The sequence below is a fragment of the Perognathus longimembris genome, chromosome 28, assembly GCF_023159225.1.
Source record: "Perognathus longimembris pacificus isolate PPM17 chromosome 28, ASM2315922v1, whole genome shotgun sequence".
NCBI classification, from domain to species: Eukaryota; Metazoa; Chordata; class Mammalia; order Rodentia; family Heteromyidae; genus Perognathus; species Perognathus longimembris.
In genome coordinates, this window is record NC_063188.1 from 50,054,431 (window position 1) to 50,073,866 (window position 19,436).

The 19,436-nt window shown below is 37.8% G+C and overlaps 1 protein-coding gene across 1 annotated transcript in view; it reads right to left on the reverse strand.

Moving 5' to 3' along the window:
- Klhl4 (kelch like family member 4) overlaps window positions 1-19,436 on the reverse strand; it is an 89,908-nt gene that overhangs the window by 51,964 nt on the left and 18,508 nt on the right. The window contains exon 2 of the mRNA XM_048335351.1: window positions 10,587-11,279. Coding sequence (XP_048191308.1) covers window positions 10,587-11,279 — 693 coding nt within the window. The remainder of the gene's footprint in view (window positions 1-10,586; window positions 11,280-19,436) is intronic.

Here is a 19,436-nt window from a genome sequence, read left to right on the forward strand (position 1 = left end):
ACTCATTTACATACAAGTTAATTATGGCTGCTTTCAAGCTAGGGTTGAGTACTTCAACAGAGAACAGCTGGCAAAGTTTTATCTCTCCTCTAGTCTATCTTGATAGTTTAACTTACTACAGTACATATCATTTGATAATGTAGTAAAGAGTTTCTTGACATTTTTTTTATTCCAACTACTGCTTGAGTTACTACCAAATGTTAGCTTCTAAACATTACTAGTCCAGAAATTCTTTTCAGCAAATGAATAAGGTTTATAGCAGAGATATTTTTAAATGAAAAGTTAAAGAAATTATTAAAATTATAATGATGTATCACTACATAAAATAACTTACTGAATGATTAGGCAATGACTATATATCTAGGAAGCAGTAGTTGTTTTTTGTTTGCTTGTTTGTTTTGTTTTGTACTGTTCTTGGCACTTGAACTCAGGACCTGGGCGCTGACCCTGAGTTGTTTTGTCAAAAGCTAGCACTCTACCACTCTAGCCAAAGCTCTACTTCTAACTTTTTTGGTATCAGAAATAAGAGTCTCACAGACTTTCCTGCCCAGGGCTGGCTTTGAACCATGATTGTCAGATCTCAGCTTACTGAGTAGCTAGGAATACAGGTATGAGACACCACAGATACCTAGCTAGGAGGCAGTTTAATAACTTCTAAGCATCTATGATATGCTTAATATTTTACATTATCACAGAAGATGAATAAGGTATCATAAAGTTGTTTAAAATGTAAAATAATAATGCTAACATTTATTGAAACCTATTTATGAGGCAATATTCCAAAATTTTACTATTTATTTTCTCAGTACTTCACAGTCATATGAACAAAGTACATCCACTTTTGTCATTTTACAAAGGAAAGAAATGAGATTCACAGAAGTAACATAATTGGCTGGAAGGCATATGAACAAATAAAATAGTGAAATTGTACTATTTTGACTGCAAAGGCACTTTATTTTGCCTTTTCATAAAGGCCATGACAGGAAAATGTTCCAATACAGGAACACATTTTACATGGGAATATATGTGGGTTTGTAAGTATCCTTTATATTGAAACAATGGATGTTTTATATTAGTTATTATGATTTAAAACTCAATACTTTTTCATATCAATTAATTTGTTCATCAGAGTGTTATTTATTCCTACTAGTTTTAGGAAAGAAATGACCATTGATATTCTGAACAGACTGAATAAACATTGACAAAAACTAAGAAAATTATGTTTCTTCTAAGGAAAACAAATTATTAACTGCCAAGTCACACTTTTTTTTCCTATTATTCGTGTATTACCAATTCATTCCTGTATTAAGTAGTGGAAGCATAAGAATAATCAAAAGAGAAGAAAACTGGCTTACATTTTCCCATCAGCAAGAGAATGTACTTATATAAAAGCACAGGGCTTTTCCTGAGATACCTGTTTAAAATTTATCATATCAATTCCAAAAAAATTGCAGTAACAGCTCACTTTGAAATTTAACCAGATATATATCATGTCATCACAACACATTACATGATTTGCAGACATGATTTTTTTTTTTTTTTTTTGCCAGTCCTGGGGCTTGGACTCAGGGCCTGAGCACTGTCCGTGGCTTCTTTTTGCTCAAGGCTAGCACTGTGCCACTTGAGCCACAGGGCCGCTTCTGGTCATTTTCTGTATATGTGGTGCTGGGGAATTGAACCCAGGGCCTCATGTATACGAGGCAAGCACTCTTGCCACTAGGCCATATCCCCAGCCCTGCAGACATGATTTTATTTTATTGTTGTTCTTTCCATGTGTCACTGTCTGAGCTGCCTTTTAGGAACCTCAGCTTTCTACTTCAAAGTGTGAGAATTATTTAGTGAAACCAATTGTCAGTTGCAAGGTTTGTTAATTAGCAAAGTTTAACCATTCCACAATGCATTTGTACTTCAATACATTATGGTGTAGGCAATATTAATTGTTATTCTATATATAATGTTATTTACAACATAGAGTATAACTTGATATCAAAACTAATGAATAAAGAAAGGAGTGCTGGGCACCAGTGGCTCACATCTGAAATCCTAGCTACTCAGGAGGCTGAAATCTGAAGATCGTGGTTCAAAGCCAGCCTGGGCAGAAAAGGCCATGAGACTCTTATCTCCAATTAACCCCCAGAAAACTAGAAGTGGTATGGTGGCTCAAGTGCTAGCCTTGAGCTGAAGAGCTCAGGGACAGTGCCCAAGCCCAGAGTTCTAGCCCCACAACCTACCTAAAAGAAAAAGAAAAAAAGAAAGAAGAGGAGGCATCTGGCTCTCCAGTCTCATCTTGGCTACCTGGTTTCTATCTTATTGCCCCATTGTAAACTGAATCATTCTGAATGACTAAATGTAATACATTTATAAAAAATATAGTCTCTCTGGGGCTGGGGATATGGCCTAGTGGCAAGAGTGCTTGCCTTGTATACATGAGGCCCTGGGTTCAATTCCCCAGCACCACATATACAGAAAACAGCCAGAAGTGGCGCTGTGGCTCAAGTGGCAGAGTGCTAGCCTTGAGCAAAAAAAAGAAGCCAGGAACAGTGCTCAGGCCCTGAGTCCAAGCCCCAGGACTGGCCAAAAAAAAAAATATAGTCTCTGCCATGTAAACTGATAAACACTACTTTCTTGGGTTCTGACATAAAATCCAGTATAAAGTGATCCATGTTTAAATAATGTAGGTTTCCACCTGCTACATTATTAATTCTGGTAAAGCCACCATTATTTTTATACTTGAATTACCATACATTAATAATATGATGGTGTTTCCCTATGATAATGCCATAGGAAGTTACAATGAGTTTTAAATTACCCTAATAAAAGTTATAGAAAAGAGCTGGGTGTTAGTGGCCCACGCTTGTAATCCTAGCTTTACAAGAGGCTAAGATCTGAGGATTTCAGTTCGAAGCCAGCCTGGGCAAAAAAGTCCCTATGAAACACTTATCTTTAATTAACCACTCAAAAAAAGGAAGTGAGCACTAGCCTTGAGCAAAAGAGCTTCAGGACAGCACCCAAGCCATGAGTTCAAGCCCCACTACTGACAAAAAAAAAGTTACATAAAGATTATGTCATTGGGAAATAACACATATCTGTATAGACTAGGAAATATTCCATGAACATAAATATTCCATGAATCCATGGCTATAGTGGCAATAGTTGATAAGAAAGTCATGCAGAAATTAATATATACTCATCTTGAGGATTGTTATACTTAGCTACAGTTTTTGTTTGGTTCATTTTTTGTTTTGTTTTGTTTTGTTTTGTTTTTTGTCAGTCATGGGACTTGAACTTTGGGCCTAGGTGCTGTCCCTGAGCTCTTCAGCTAAAAGCTAGTGCTCTGCCACTAGAGCCACAGGGCCACTTCTGATTTTCTGGTGGTTAATTGGAGATAAGAGTCTCTGGAGATAAGACTTTCCCTGCCCAGGCTATCTCTGCCTGGGCTGGCTTTGAATCGTGATCCTTAGATCTCAGATTGCTGAGTAGGATTATAGGCATGAGCGACTAGTGCCCAGCTTTAGCTACAGTTTTAATCAGGACCAGTCAGACTATGTTCATTTTATACAGGTCACTATAACTAATGATATAACTATAAGCTAACATACAACAGAATGCCTGGAATACTTTTTGCAGTGAATACGTAGTTCATAACATTTTGAGGTAAAGGTCTTAAAAATTATTTTTATAATTTCCATTTAAAGTTGGAACACTATAAAATCATAGAAAATCCAATAGCATAAAAACCATCTGGTGAAATTCTTCAGAATTCAAATACTGTATGCAAGAGGAGCATTGTTCAGGTCAGTCTGGCCTAAGGAAAAAACTCTTATCTCTAAAACAGGCAGCACAAAAAAGCACTAAATGTGTGATTCAAGTAATAGAGAACCCCCAACTCTGAGACCCTGAGTTTAATCCCCAGTAGCACCAAAAAAAAAATCATCTTTTGTTTTGGTTTATTATCTCTTTTTGATGCAGTCCAATGATTTTTTTTTTTAAAGAACAAGCTGCTCCAAGTCAATAATACCTTGGTACCCAGAAACTAACTTTTAACAAAGGGCTGGGAAACACTGAGGTATATTTATTTGTTGTTTTATTTTTAAATGTTTTCTATTATTTTCTGGCACTATATATTTAATCTTCAGCATAGCAAGTTCTGTTCTGAAAAATATCAGGAGTCATCTTTTCAAGATGACAGATATAGGAAAGAGTAGGTATTACTGTATTAAAAATAATGCATTTCATGTTTTAATTTTTCTTGATTATGCACAGGACATAAAGAAAAGCTTCTGGGAAATAACACTATAGTAAAGAAGAAGCAAGGCTCAGTAATTAAGGTGATTCAACATGACATAAAAACAAAGAAATCAAATATTAAGCTTGAATTCAATAAGGTATATTTGATACAGTGTATATCACACTCAAATGTATTAATAAGTGTTTCCATGTATTCAGAGCTTTAGTGTATAACATAATATACTGTAAATGCCTCTTAACCACACTTTAGTTTTATAATGTGGGGGACTGAACTTGGATTCCTGCCTATTAGGCAAAAGTTCTACCATTTGAACAACATGCCAAGTTCTTATCATTTAGTGTACTTTTCAGAAAGGATATTCTACTAACTTTGTTCAGGCTGGCCTCGATTTATGACCCATCTGTCCCAACTTCCTGAGTAACTGGGACACATCACGATGCTAGACAGATGTGTGTGTATGTGTGTGTGTGTGTGTGCGTGTGTGTGCACGCGCGTGCGTGCTGTGCTAGTACTGGGCTTGATCTTAGGGCCTTATGTACTTCTTCAGCTTTTTCACTCATGTCTGGTGCTTGCACGCTATAGACATACAATCAGTCCAGTATTTTGCTAGACTCTTATAAGAGATTTCATGGTTTAGTGACAGTGCAGAGAGCCCACATATTCTTTACATCTAGTTTTCCCTATTAATCCTATCTTATACTATTATGGTAAATACATTATAAGTAGCTAATCAATATTCATATATCTTTCTTAGCTAAAACCTCTCTTTACTCAAGAGTTTCTTTTGTTTTACAAAAAGTCCCTTTGTCCCATATTCCACACGTTCATCATGTCTTCTTAAGCCCCACTTTGTCAAGAGAAGATTTTTTTTAAACATTTTTTGGTTTTGATGACACTGACAGTACTAGGATTATTGACCAGTATTTGGTAGAATGTCTCCATATTTGAATTTGTCTTGTTTGACTCACAAATAAACCGGGGTGATAGGATTTGGAGAGGAAAAAAGACAGAGATAAAAGTTCATTTCATCACATCATACCAAATACATATTAAACTTGATTACCTAGCTCAGACAGCATGTCCAGTGCCTACCTGATCATATCAATGTGTTCTTCCCCATCCCCTTCCTATATATTTATTCTTTAAAGCTACTAGGTACAGCTTACTCTTAAAGCCCAGTCTTGTGTCCAACTTTCTAAGAGGAGGGTTCCTACCTAAATTATTTGGAACAATTTCTGCCCAAGAGATTTTGTTTTTATGCCTTATTTAATCATTTATTTATATCAATATGTATTTGTAGATGATTATTTTATACACTGGCTTACAATCTAATAATATTATTTTGTAACGTGTTCAAGTTCGGGCGATTAGGAGCTCTTTCAGTTGGTTCCTGTGTCTCTGACACTTTCTCAACAGTATTTTTTAGCATTTCTTGTATGTACCACATACTAACTGCACCACTGGTGCTCCATTTTTTATCATTTCTTATTTTCAGAAACTATAAGGTGGTCCACATTCATCTTGCAGAAAACCATATTAAAGAACTTTTTTATTCACTATCCAGTGATCTCCAAATCTCTCCTTTGTTTCTTTTTCCCTTTTTCTTTATATATAAGAATAGCACACTAATAGATATACGTACACACATATACATCCATAAATACATATAAACATATAGCACAATACTACATATTCATGTGATATAAATCAACTATTTCACTCATAAATTCATAAGAGAAATTTCAATTCAATTAACATTAAGGAAAAATGTCCTTAGAAAGTAGGAAAAAGCACATACAAATTTAAGAAATAACTTAGGCTGAAATATTTCAATGATTAACAGTTATCCAATTAGTAACAGGTCAATATAATTAACATATTGCTCTTGATTTCACTTATAACACAATACATTTGTGTTCATTATATATACTTGCAAATTCAGAAATGAAATATTTTAAATATCAAATAATGACAAGAGATGTTCAAATATAATATCTAAAGAGTCAACCTCTACTACAAGATCCTTAAATTGAATGGAATAGCTAATTATATTTGAAGGCATGCTAACTTAAATATATGTGTAGACCCATACTGCAAGGAATGTAACATAAAGTCCACAGTATTTCATTCTTATTAAAAAGGCTGTGACTAAAATTAATTTTAAAAGTTTCAGAATCATTGCTTGCATTTAAATTATTTCCAAATTTATTAAAGTACTTTAATAGTTCTTAAGCCAGCAAGCAAACTTCAGAGTATATATTAAGCCAAAAGAAAAAATATATAACCTGGACCTTTTAATAAAGGACAAAATTAAAAGTTTGTTCCTAATTCTTTTCTTTGCAATAACAGTTTGGACTACATAGTACAGTAACTAATGCACGTTAAACAGAATTAGTCCTGAACTTCAAAAAGCTATGGTTATTTTGCCTTGTTAGAAGACAAGAAGCAGATTCCTAACAAAATAATGTGAAGAGAAATATCTATTATAGATGTAAATACCATCTTCGTATTTGAATTTTTTTCTTGGCGAGTATGAGGAAAGGCATGTAAAGAGAATTTTTCAGGGGAGTGGTGGCCTAGGACATAATAAATGTGGATGAAAATCTAATTTTGTACCATTATTACTTTTTTATTATTACATTTCAAAAGTTATCTTGTGCCACTATGTTGGGATTTCTACTCCAAATGCACTACCGTGCTTTTATTCGAACACCCTGAGCACATTCCTCAAGAACAGTGAAAAGGTCCTTTCACTTTCTCAAAGGCTCTCCCTACAAATGCTTACATAACTGTGGTTGTACTTCATTAGAAATAAACTTTCAGTAACTCTCACTGGTTTCAATTCTTAGATTTGTCAAAAAAAAAAAGTAGGGGCACTATTGCCCTATTATGTGTCTATTTTGATAAGGGACATGAAGTCTGTTGGTTAAGTGGCCAAATCCCTAGAGGACAAAATGGTAGCTCAATTACAGGATGGCTTAAAGTCACTTTTTTGGTCATGGGACATATGTGTGACTCTTACATAACCATAATGACCAAGCTATGGTATATCTGTGAAGTCACCAGTTGCACTAAAGAATGCTTTACAAATTGATCAGTGGGGTTTTTGGGGACACGTGGCCCTGATATGTGTAAAAACAGGGCTCTCATGTAAAAGAATGCTTAAAATTCTGAAGTCAGACACACTGATTTCTTACTACATGTCATTTGAATCTTCACATGTTTTCATTTCTGCCTGAAAGAGACCAAACCCTTTCACTCTTTGCTCTAATTTTTCTTCATACTATTTATGGTTATTTAAATGTTACATTCTGTTTGTATTTATTGCCCCTTTCAGAGTGTAAATTTCATCAAATTAATTTGTTTTGATCCTGTTTTATTTCTAGCATGTATAATGGCATATAATGAAGTATACCCTATATTTATCAAGTGAATTATTAATGAATTTTAAGTTTTATTCATCCAATCCTGCCTTTACAATTTCAACATCCACAATTAAAGCTACTCTTTTTATCTAGGTATACTTCATTAGAAAATAGAAAGGGCTCAAATGTAGAGACAATTTCATATCATATCTAACAATGCAGTAAGGCTAAAAATATAAAAATTGGTTTATAATTTTGTTTGCCTTTATGTGAACACCTAAAGCCTCAACAGGTAGGATGAAAGCATCATCCCAATTCCACTCAACTCCTTTATACTAAAGAACTCTGTAAACCTCTAATTTTGTACTGAAGCATATGAACACACATATACACACACAGGAGGAGGACCAAGATACCGTGTCACAAAAAAGCATAATAAAAAATAAATTGAGTTTGATTGGAATTTTGTAGCTGAAATAAGGAGGAAAAGACACTTGAACAGGTAACTATAGTGAAGACAAGATGTAGAGTTAGCAGTTTCTTAGGATAAAAGAAAAATGATAATAGAACCCTGGTCTCTGATGATCGACAATATTGATATGTGCTTACTTATAGTGGTTAATCAGTATAAGAGATGTTCTTAAATACAATACATACTCGTATTTCAGCTATGGAGGAATGCATTTGGATTTTTTTTTTTTTTGGCCAGTCCTGGGCCTTGGACTCAGGGCCTGAGCACTGTCCCTGGCTTCTTCCTGCTCAAGGCTAGCACTCTGCCACTTGAGCCACAGCGCCGCTTCTGGCTGTTTTCTGTATATGTGGTGCTGGGGAATCGAACCTAGGGCCTCATGTATCCGAGGCAGGCACTCTTGCCACTAGGCTATATCCCCAGCCCTCATTTGGATTTTTAAATCTCCAAATGAACCTATCAGTTTAATTTTAATCTTGTCTTATATTTTGATCAGACTAATTGTGGAGGTTTTTTCCCCCCTATTATATAGTATATTTGTAACTTGTTCTGTTCTCTATTCAATTCTTATAAAATTTTCACAAAGCAGGATAGTGTATTGAGTCTTATACTTTTTTTGAGTGTCAGGCCTTACCTCATCCATTCTTTAAACTAATTACTGTGTAATTTTATTGTATATCATTTTATATTTATTGTATATAAAGTTTTATATTGAGGAGATGTCAAACTGTTGTAAATTGATCACAATGCTTTCTTCCTACTCCACAATCTTGTTGAAGAAATCAAGAATAAAAGAAACAAATGAGAAATCTCCTCTTGAACTCTCCTGGAAACAAGATGGAGAATTTAGAAGGAGTATTGAGAGGGTAAACGATTAGATTTCATTTAATGAGATCATCAATTTACTCCTTTCCTTCTGCTTAAGAAAACATTGGCACATCTATAAACATTTCCTGATTATATTTTAAGAAAATAACAATTTCCTCTGAAACTCATATGACTGTTACCAGAACATTCCTTTAGACCATGAAAAGTTGTTAAACGTGCAGTGTACACATCTATGGAATGATCACAATGAAGTATCCTTGTAATATTAATAAAAGATGGAAAAAAGTAAAAATAAGATGATGTAAAGAATATAAAGTCAAAATAGATTTACATAATACTTAAAATATCACTCAATACTTCACAATTGATATTTTATCCATCACTTTCTTTTAGCATCTAATTTATTATAATCATTTCCATTTTGGAAAAGCAATTCACAGATTGTTACAAAATTTTTGTTAGGAGAGTACAGTGGGTAATTTAAATTTGTCTAAAGCAGAGTTAAAGCATGTATTAAAATACAAATTCAGCAATTTAAAAAGTACAATGAAAGGAAACAATTGCAAATATACTCAATCTAAATTTATGTATGCTACATTATTTTGAACGTATCATTATCTGTATGAAATGCAACTTGAGATCCTAATTGCTACAGAGTACTTCTTTGGACAAACACAAAATGCATAGAAAATATATTATACTATACTTATTCTCTTTTATCAAAATGTTTGGCATGTTCACATTTCAACAAGATTGAATTCCTATAAAGGCGTAATTCTGAACAAGTTATCTTTTCTTATGATATTTTATTTTGAATTTATGGAAGCAAGACAGTGTTTGGCCAATATAGTGGCCAAACTTGTAATAGGCAAAATTCCATTAGAAACACAGTATGTCAAATATTCAGAATTCCAAATAAATCAATATAGCTTTGTGATGAGCTGTTGGGTGATTTAAAACACATCAAAATGTTTTGTTTTCCTATAGCATCTGAAAATTACAACTGCATTGGAAAAATCACTAATTGTGTGTAAATCATGTACAAACTATAAAAGACATTATGAGACAAAGAAGAAAAAAACAAACAAAATCCTCCTGATAAAGTTACACTCAACATTATAACAGGCCCATACAGAATTTTATTATTTCTTTTTAATGCATTTTAAGGTACTAAAATAGACCACATGTTCCACTAGTTCCACTAGGAGCTAATTGTTGTGAGCACTATTCCTAACTTGTTTGCTTAAGCAGAGTATTTTCATGATTAAATACTAGTTTGTCAAAAGTTGGCCAGCTTCACACAATCCAAAACTGTTTTGCTGCCATTTACTGTGCTTCCACGAAGAATCATCATTATTGGAAAATTGAAGCTTCTGGAGTACAAATGGATTAGTAATTATGAAAATATTTTAGCAATGAAACAGAATTCTGAATGAAGTGGGAATGGAATAGCAGAAGTAAATGCACTAACATAAAAAAGTTTCCATTTATTATCAAAACATGTATGATTACAGCGTCCTTTTTTAGCTGAGAGCATGAGATTTCTTGGAGACACTGACTGGCTACACATGAATTCAGAGAACACTGTAACACTTTCTATTTAACCCGAAATGAGACTTATAGAGAATAAATTAATCTAGGTTGCACCTTCACTTATATAACCAAAAACTCCTACCGTGCTCTAGAATCTTCTATATTGTTATCAGCCATCATCTCCAAATCTCGTACGTGTTTCTCACAAGCTTCTTTGGACAAAATCTCCTCTGGAACTGCTTGAGGAGTATCTTCATTTGCTTGGAGATGTTCTATCAGGTTTTGCTGGTGCCAATATTGAAGGGCTCTTTGATGGACAGGAGCCGGTCCTGGCACGGGTGTCAGTATATTGGGGTGGACAGGATTGCTGCCTTTCTTCAGTTCGTTTCTATCCAGAGAGTGGTTCTTCAACCTGCCCTGAACCGGGGTCCCTCTATGCTCATATCCTTCCTGCTGAAGGCAGCTTCCAGTGTTAGGCGAACCTTGAGAAGGATGACTAAACCATCTCCAGCGCAGCCTTAGGATCTGTTTCACATCAAACTCTTTCTTGCAGGACATGGTTACAGGAGGAAAGACAAACGCCTTCTCCAACAGCAAGGAAATGGAGCCTTTGTTATCTCTTTTTTCTCTCTTCTTATACAGAACTAACAAAAGCACAAGTGCAGAGGGGGAGAGAGAGAGAGAGAGAGAGAGAGAGAGCAGTCTTTGTAGCTCTCTGTCCCCTCCCCCTCTGCCTCTGGCATGCTGTGTGCACTTCTGGCCTTGTAGCTGAAGCAAAAAGCTGCAGCTAACAGTGGAGGTGGGAACCCTTACTGACAGGATGATGAGGTCAGACCTTAAACAAGTAAATCAGCTTAGCACCGGAAAGCAGCAAGCACAACACACTCCAGCTGTTAGATTTGCATGCTCACAGCTCACCCCATCTGGGTTTGTATATATGGATCCCAGACTCTTCTATACTGAAGGACACTAAACGCAGCTCAGCCAAACCAAAGTATTTAAACTCCCTTCAAGAGTTCTTCAACCCTCCCCTTGTCAGATTCATCCCTCAGTAGCCCAATTTTGAAAATGTGCCACTTAGTCCTAGGAGAATTGGTGACAAGGGAATTCATTATGATCTATTTTGGGATTTTTTCCTTGGGGAAACTTTGGAAGTAGTTCATTAAGGAAAAGCGTCTTGTTCCCAGTCCTCTTGCTGAAGACTTGTAGTCATTATAACAAAGAACATCTAAAAATGTGAATGTCTGTATCTTACCTACTTGAAAATCTAAGCAATTGCAGTATCCTAGAAAAATGTTGGGTACCCAGTGTTGTGCCAAGTTGCAAGACCACCCCCAAGAAGACCACCGAGATTCAGACACTCCGAAATGCAAAAGCAAGGCAAGGGTTTATTTAACGAGCTGCCAACTCGGGCCTCGTCCTACCCACCGACACAGTGGAGGTTAGGAGGAAGCCCCGAGCTGTGATTACACAGGGCTTATAAAGGCAAAGAACAAGGTTACAACAATCAGCTGTGCAAGCAAGATTAGAACACAGGTACAAATCTGATTGGCTCAGGGTTCCATTCTAAAATGGGGTTCACGTGGTGGGGCCTGACTTCAAAGTCTGGCACCTCATTTCCCCCTTTTTCTTTTTGGTACCTTGGGAGCCAATCATGGCTCCATTCTGTCCATTTCAATGGCTTGCATGTCTAGGGGATGATATAGAGGTAAGGCATGGGCCAGTAGGGCCCAATGTAGTAACCAAAGGGCCTGTCACCTGTCACCATTTCTTACAAGAATAGTCTCTGTACCTCTGTTTTGCATGCCTCTAGTTTATCCTGCCTCATCTTCACAAAAACAACTCTGGTCCCTTGATTTTAAAGGGGGGCTGATGGGTGAAGATCATCCATCTTCTGTAACTTCTTCAGGCTGACTCAGGGGCGTAGACCTTACCTAGCCAGGAACCTATAACCTTAGTCTCAGTCTAACTTTCTTTTCTTGAGGCAAAGGCAAAGCGGCTGAGTTGGGTGCTTGGAGACCTCCCATGTTCCATCACGGTAGTTGTCATCCAGGGCAAAGGGGTCAGCTGGCCTGGCGTGGAAGCAATGAACCCAAGTGGCGATGCCGTCTAGGGTCCCTTCCACCGTGGTTAATCTGTTGATTGAGGGCATTGGCAAGCTGACAGGCCTTTAACAGATCTCAATAAGGACACAACACAATCTCAGGTCTACAAGCTTTCTTTCCTAAACAGATGTATCAGCTTAAAATTCTTACTGCCAGTCAGGGCTTTGAGTAAATGTGGGGGGTAAGATTTTAATCTATCTCATTTGACAAACGTACCCTTACTAACCACTATCACAGATGACTGGCAAATTCCTGCCCAGTAGACAGACATGTGCATTGGAAAGGCATGCTTATGAACTATTCTTCTAGGACTTCCCGGCTTTGATTAACTTTTGAAAGGCCAAATAGGAGTGACTCTAGGATCTGACACCATCTCTGCCATCTAAGCAGTGGCTTACTGCCTCTGGATGCTCCATCACTTTTGTCCCAGGAGGAGTGACTTTCGACTTGGACTCAGGGCCTGAGTGCTGTCCCTCAGCTCTCCAGCTCAAGACTAGCACCTTACCACTTTTGAGCTCCACACCACTCCGTTCCCAGCACTCTGCTGGCTGATTACAGACAAGTCTCTCACAGGGACCTTTCTTTGCCCGGGCTGGCTTCGAACCGCAGATTCAGATCAATGAGTCTTATAAGGGGCCACTTTACTCCAATTATAAGCAACAAGGTGGTCCACACAGAAGTAGTTTTTAAGCATGCTCTTACCTGGAACTTATTAAGGGTCAGTATTAGATCTTGACAAACTTGTAGGAATCACCTGTGCTTCTCTGTGGGCCTGCTGGAAACTGTTACAAAAAAACCTACAAAGAAGCTGGAATGGCAATTAAACATTTTGGTAGCCATAATTCTCCTTTTCTCACTTTGCAATAATTATTTAGGACAATTTTACTTCCAAATTTCTTCCAAAAGGCTACAAAAACAAAACAATTAATACAAAAGGAGGAAAACACACAGGCCTAAGAAAAGTTACGAGTTGGAGATCTCCCAAGCTGGCCCACAACCTCCTACAAGGGTGCAGAAGGAATGGACCCGAGTTGGCCCACAACCTCCTGTAAGAAGGAGTGGACCCGAGTTGGCCCACAACCTCCTGCAAGGGTGCAGAAGGAGTGGACCCGAGTTACGAGTTGGAGATCTCCCAAGTTGGCCCACAACCTCCTGCCAGGGTACGGGAGGAGTGGACCCAAGTTGGCCCACAACCTCCTGCCAGATAAGCAGAAGGAGCAGACCCAAGTACAAGGTGGGCGGGTTGAGTCTCGTTTAGGAGGTCCTTCTGGTCAGTTCCGGCCAAAAACCAAACTGACTCGCGCCCTACAAGCAAAAGCAAAACAGACAAATTACAGGACAAGACAAATGAACAGTGCTGTTTTCTTACCTTCGGAGTCTGGGATCTCGGGGTCTCTGGGGCTATCCCGGACGAAACCCCAAATGTTGTGCCAAGTTGCAAGACCACCCCCAAGAAGACCACCGAGATTCAGACACTCCGAAATGCAAAAGCAAGGCAAGGGTTTATTTAACGAGCTGCCAACTCGGGCCTCATCCTACCCACCGACACAGCGGAGGTTAGGAGGAAGCCCAGAGCTGTGATTACACAGGGCTTATAAAGGCAAAGAACAAGGTTACAACAATCAGCTGTGCAAGCAAGATTAGAACACAGGTACAAATCTGATTGGCTCAGGGTTCCATTCTAAAATGGGGTTCACGTGGTGGGGCCTGACTTCAAAGTCTGGCACCTCACCAGGACTATGCACACACATACACACACACACACACACACACACACACACACACACACACACACACACTGGATAGATTTAGTATCTTGAGCTCACAAATAAAAAGCTGGAGTAATGTTTTTCTAAGTTAGTTAAAGCAATGTATTCTCTCAGTGCCCCAACATGAAATAGTCCATTTTTGGCTCCATGGGTATAATAAACACTTTTTATCACACTCTTTACTATCACAGGCAAAGTTAATAATTTTTTCTTTGTTCAGAATTTCTTATAAAAGGATGCAGCAGGGCATGTATGAAATTAAGTCCAAATCACCACACTTCTCAAAGGTACCCAAAGTGCTTCGATGTCTAAATAATATTCATCACTTAGTGCTAAAGAAAATAATTCTACAACAAATCAGACTATGTCAGGAGCTGGTTTTGAAATTGAGTTTAAACTATATCTATCTCTTTTGTCACACATATAGATAACAAGCCAGAACTTATACTCGAAGGTATTCTTAAGAAGAACACTGAAGTTTGTAAGGTTTGTGGTCTAGTTCTTCATTAAAGGTAAAGAGTGAGATATGTAGTCCTAGACAAGTCACTTTACATTTTTGGTGGAATTGATTATTGAATTCAGGGCTTTGCTCTTGCTAGGCTAACACTTGAACCTCACCCCCAGACTTTTTTGCTTTAGTTATGTTTTGTATAGCATCTGATATTGTTGACTAGGGCTGGCTTAGTACCAAATACTTCCCACCCACATCAGTCCAGTAGCAGGGATTTCAGAAGCAAGCAATCAATCCCACCTTTTTGTTTAGATAAGAGGGCTTCTGGCAAGACAAATAGGTAAGATGCCAAGAAAACTGTATTATGCTTAATAAATGTAAAAAGGGTCTGACAGGGAAGCTGGAACCAGGAAGCAACTAACAGAACAGAATGCTTAAGCTTCACTCCATTCAAATGCTAAGTTAAGTGGTCTGGATGACTTAAGTGGGAGTTCCTATCAGAAATAGCCTTCTCCTTTGAAAGGCTAAAATCTTGGCTCCTCCACCACTGAATAAAGACAGTTGGACCCACCCAGAGGCTTATCTGAGAAATGGAAGCCATAAATATCACCTATTGTCCCAATGTTTTGCATAGTCTCAAGGACACCTCTATGTTGAAAAAAACAAGTAACATCCATCTCCAACAACTGACTTCCCAGAATAATCGCCAAGTGTCATTTCCTAACTCAAGAGGGATAAAGGCATGCCTGGAGCCCCTAGTTCAAGGCTGCAATCCTAGTGACTCTAGCCTGAGACTTAAGGATCCCACTTTGAAACCAGCTAGGGCAAAAACCTAAGACATATTTTATCTCCAAATTGTTGGGGATTCAGTTTTGGCCTTGGAGGGAGAAGGGCGCCAAGAGCGAGACGCTGCCCTTCCCCCAGCCCTGGGACAGTGTGGGAGGGAGCCCCTCCCACCTTCCGGCCTCAACCAGAAAAGAAGCCCCCCGCCCCTGGGGGGCGAACACGTGTGTGCCACCATGATAGGGTTGTCCAGCCCACAAAGGAAGTTTCATGACATCACCTGATGGGCAGCCTGGCTTAGCCAATGGCCCAAGTCCTTCTCATTTCCGCCATTACCGCTATATAAAACCCCCTCCCAATTAAATCCTTTGAGACTCATTCAACCATCCAGCCGTCTCCCCGTTATCTTTGTCCTGCAGTTCCTGACACATTATGGGGGGCCGAGGAAGGGATTTCGGCATCCCACTTCAGCCTAGAGCAGTCCAGAAAGGACACGCCTTACTCCTTCTGCCGGTATGAGGGGTAGGGCGGAGTTTCTTCCATAGAATCGAGGTTCAGGCATTCCCCCCAGGAGATGGGGGGGGAAGGGGTCCTCAAGACCCCAACATTTGAGCATCTCCTCCAGAGAAGTGAGGAGAAGGGGTCCTCAGAGATCCCGACATCCAATAACTGTTTTTTAAACAAGTCAGGTTGGAGCTGTAGCTCAAACTTTAGAGTGGAAGCCTTAGGCAAAAAAAAAATGCTCAGGGATAATGCTCAGGTCTTGAACTCAAGCCACGGGACTGGCACACACACACACAAAAAAGAATGCAAGAATAAAGGGAATAAAAACAGTAGATAACAACTGCCATGTTGAGTCTTTAACACTCACTTCCTACATGGGAAGCAAAAAATGTTTCTTTGTTTTCCTCCCTAATTTAACTTTGCTAAATCTTATACCTAGTGAGACTCTCCTTTTCAAATATACCCTAAAGTTCTGTTCATTGTTCCATGCAATGGACTAGTGGTTCTGTGTGGAAATCGGACTCTAAGGGAAGCCTGCCACTATTCTTATCACTCTCTGGCGACTGTCTCACACTCTTTTGCAGAGCTGGTATTATGCCTCTGGAATAGCTGGGACTGTAGTCACACACCAGTATATCCCACCTTACTCTATTTACATCTCAGAGCTTTCTATATGTAATTGGAAGACTTACTAATTTTATAGTTAATGAGAAGATTGAACACATTTTTAACTTTCCACCAGCAACAACATAGAATGGATTTTAAAAGAACATAGATAATAAAATAAACACTTCTATTATTTTCTAGGCATTTTGAACTCCAGTATTATGAATCCATTCATACTAAACTTGTATTGCTAATTCCATTGCCAAATTGTGACAGACAGGTTACCAAAAATGTAATGGGTCAATGAAAAGGTAAGAAAAGCATAAAAGAAATCAATCATCAGGTAGCATCAATAAGATATGACCAATTGAACACAAATTCCCATATGAAGACAGAAGTGAAATAATTATCTGGCTTTGGCTTTGATCACAGACTTTGATGAGGAAGTAGGAAATAAAAAGGTAGGAACAGACTATGAATAGAGTAGGGATTTTGAGAGTTCAATATGAAGAAAACTGAGTTTAATATCCCAGTAAAATGTTAATGTGAGTGTGTTCAACCATTGTTGAAAAATCTGGATCTATAACTCAATACAGCATCAAGTACAGATATAAAGATCTGTGAATTTTCAACACAGAGTTGCCAAAAGATGTGTGTGAAAATGTTCAACATCTCTAACCCTGGAAAGGTAAATTAAAATCACAATCAGATATCATGTCATACCTGTTAGCTGCTATCATAAACACAAAAAGTAAGAAAGGTTGGCAAGGCTATGGAGTTAAAGGAAAATATTACAGAAAACAGTATGGAGGTTCCTTGATCATATGAAAATAAGCTGAGTTCTGGCAGCTCATCCTGGTAATAATCGCTGTTAAAGAGGGTGAGGTCTAAAGAAAGTCAATGAGACACTTACCTCCCATTAACCAGAAAAAAAGATGGAAGTAGAGCTGAGACTTAAGTGGTAGAGCAAAAATGTTCAGGGACATTGCCCAGGCCCTAAATTCAAGTCCCAGTATCAGTGTACACACACACACACACACACACACACACACACACACAGAGAGAGAGAGAGAGAGAGAGAGAGAGAGAGAGAGAAAGAACAAACAACTGAAAATAGAAGTATTAAAGGAACTAGCAGTCTCACTACTAGGTATTGAAATCATTAATTTGAAGAGACATCTGGATACCCATGGTCATCACAGCACTATTTATTATAGCTAAGATATGGGAAACACCTATGTGTTTTTATCAGTTGAAGGATACATTAAAAGCTAAGTTTATATACAAACTGGAATTTCATATATATATATATATATATTCTGATACTTGTGAAAACATGAATGAATCTAGAGAATATGTAGAATAAATCACTTGTCACGAAGAGACGAATATAGGATATGCTCTCTTATATGTGGAATCTGTTAGCATTCCCCTAGCCTCAGGTCCTCAGATCCTCCCACTAGACCCCAGACCACCCATACCTAATGAGCCACTCCTACTCACTACCTAACTACTTCCCCTTTGCCCCCAGAGAGAGAAGCTGCCACCTGGATAAGGTGCAGACGCCATGTAGCTCCCTCTCCCGTGGGAACTATGGCCCCACTATTAAACCTCCTTATGAACCTTATTCTCCTGTCTGTGGTTATCTCTGCCTGGTCCTTTGGGATGGCCGAGACCTATGCTTTCAGAATCTAATACAACTGAACACATACAATCTCAAGAGTGATTACCATAGCCTGAATTAGGGATTCATCTTGAAAAGTGGAGAAATTGGCCAAAGGTTTTTATTTAGATATGGCCAATTTCTGATGTCTGGTTATACAATATGGTTAATAATCATTGTGTATTCCAAGATACAAATTGAAAAGGTTTTTACTGGATCCTTACCACAAGTAAAAATATTAGAAGTCATTAATATGAGATATAGCCTGATTTGAACACACATATAGATAAAAATATCACATTGTACTCCTTAAAATGTAATTGTTAGTTAAAAATAAAAATTTTAAAGGTTATAAATGTTGAGCAGCTTGCACAGAGATGATTTTCCGTGGAAAATATGAGATAAATTAAGATACGAGATAAATTAAGATATAGAAAGGAAAGAGGTATTTTTAATGAGGAGCAATAAGTTTCACAAAAATTAAAGAAAAACATAACTAAGAAAACAAGAAGACTAGAATTTTTATAAAAACATCTAGATAAGCCAGGTGTTAGTGCCTCAGGCCTGTAATACTAGCTTTTCAGGAGGTTTTGATCTGAGGATTGAGATTTCAAAGCCATCCCCGGCAGGAAAGTCCATGAGACTCTTATTTCCAGTTAATCACCAAAAACAACCCAGAAGTGGACCTGTAGCTCAGGTAGTGGAGCACTAGTCTCCAGCTGAAAAAACTCAGGAACAGCACTTAAGTTCTGACTTTAAGCCCAGGACCAGCCCCCACCAAAACCGATCTAGATAAAGAAGACATACTAATTCAAAATAAGTTAAACATATAATTAACAAAATACAATTTCAACATAATTTTAAATTATATTACTACATAGGATAGAACACTGAAAATTTCTATTAAGAACCTTTATACTAAGGTGTGTTCTATTAAGATCACAGAGGCTTTTTACTATCTGCTGAGATGTCACAGGGTTTCCTTTTAACAGTTGCAAGTAGGATATATTTCATAAATCATTCTTTTGGTAATTACATACTACAATGCTGATGTGCAAGCTGAGGAAATCTACAAACTGAACCTTATGTAACTGGCCTTTCTGTCTGTCTT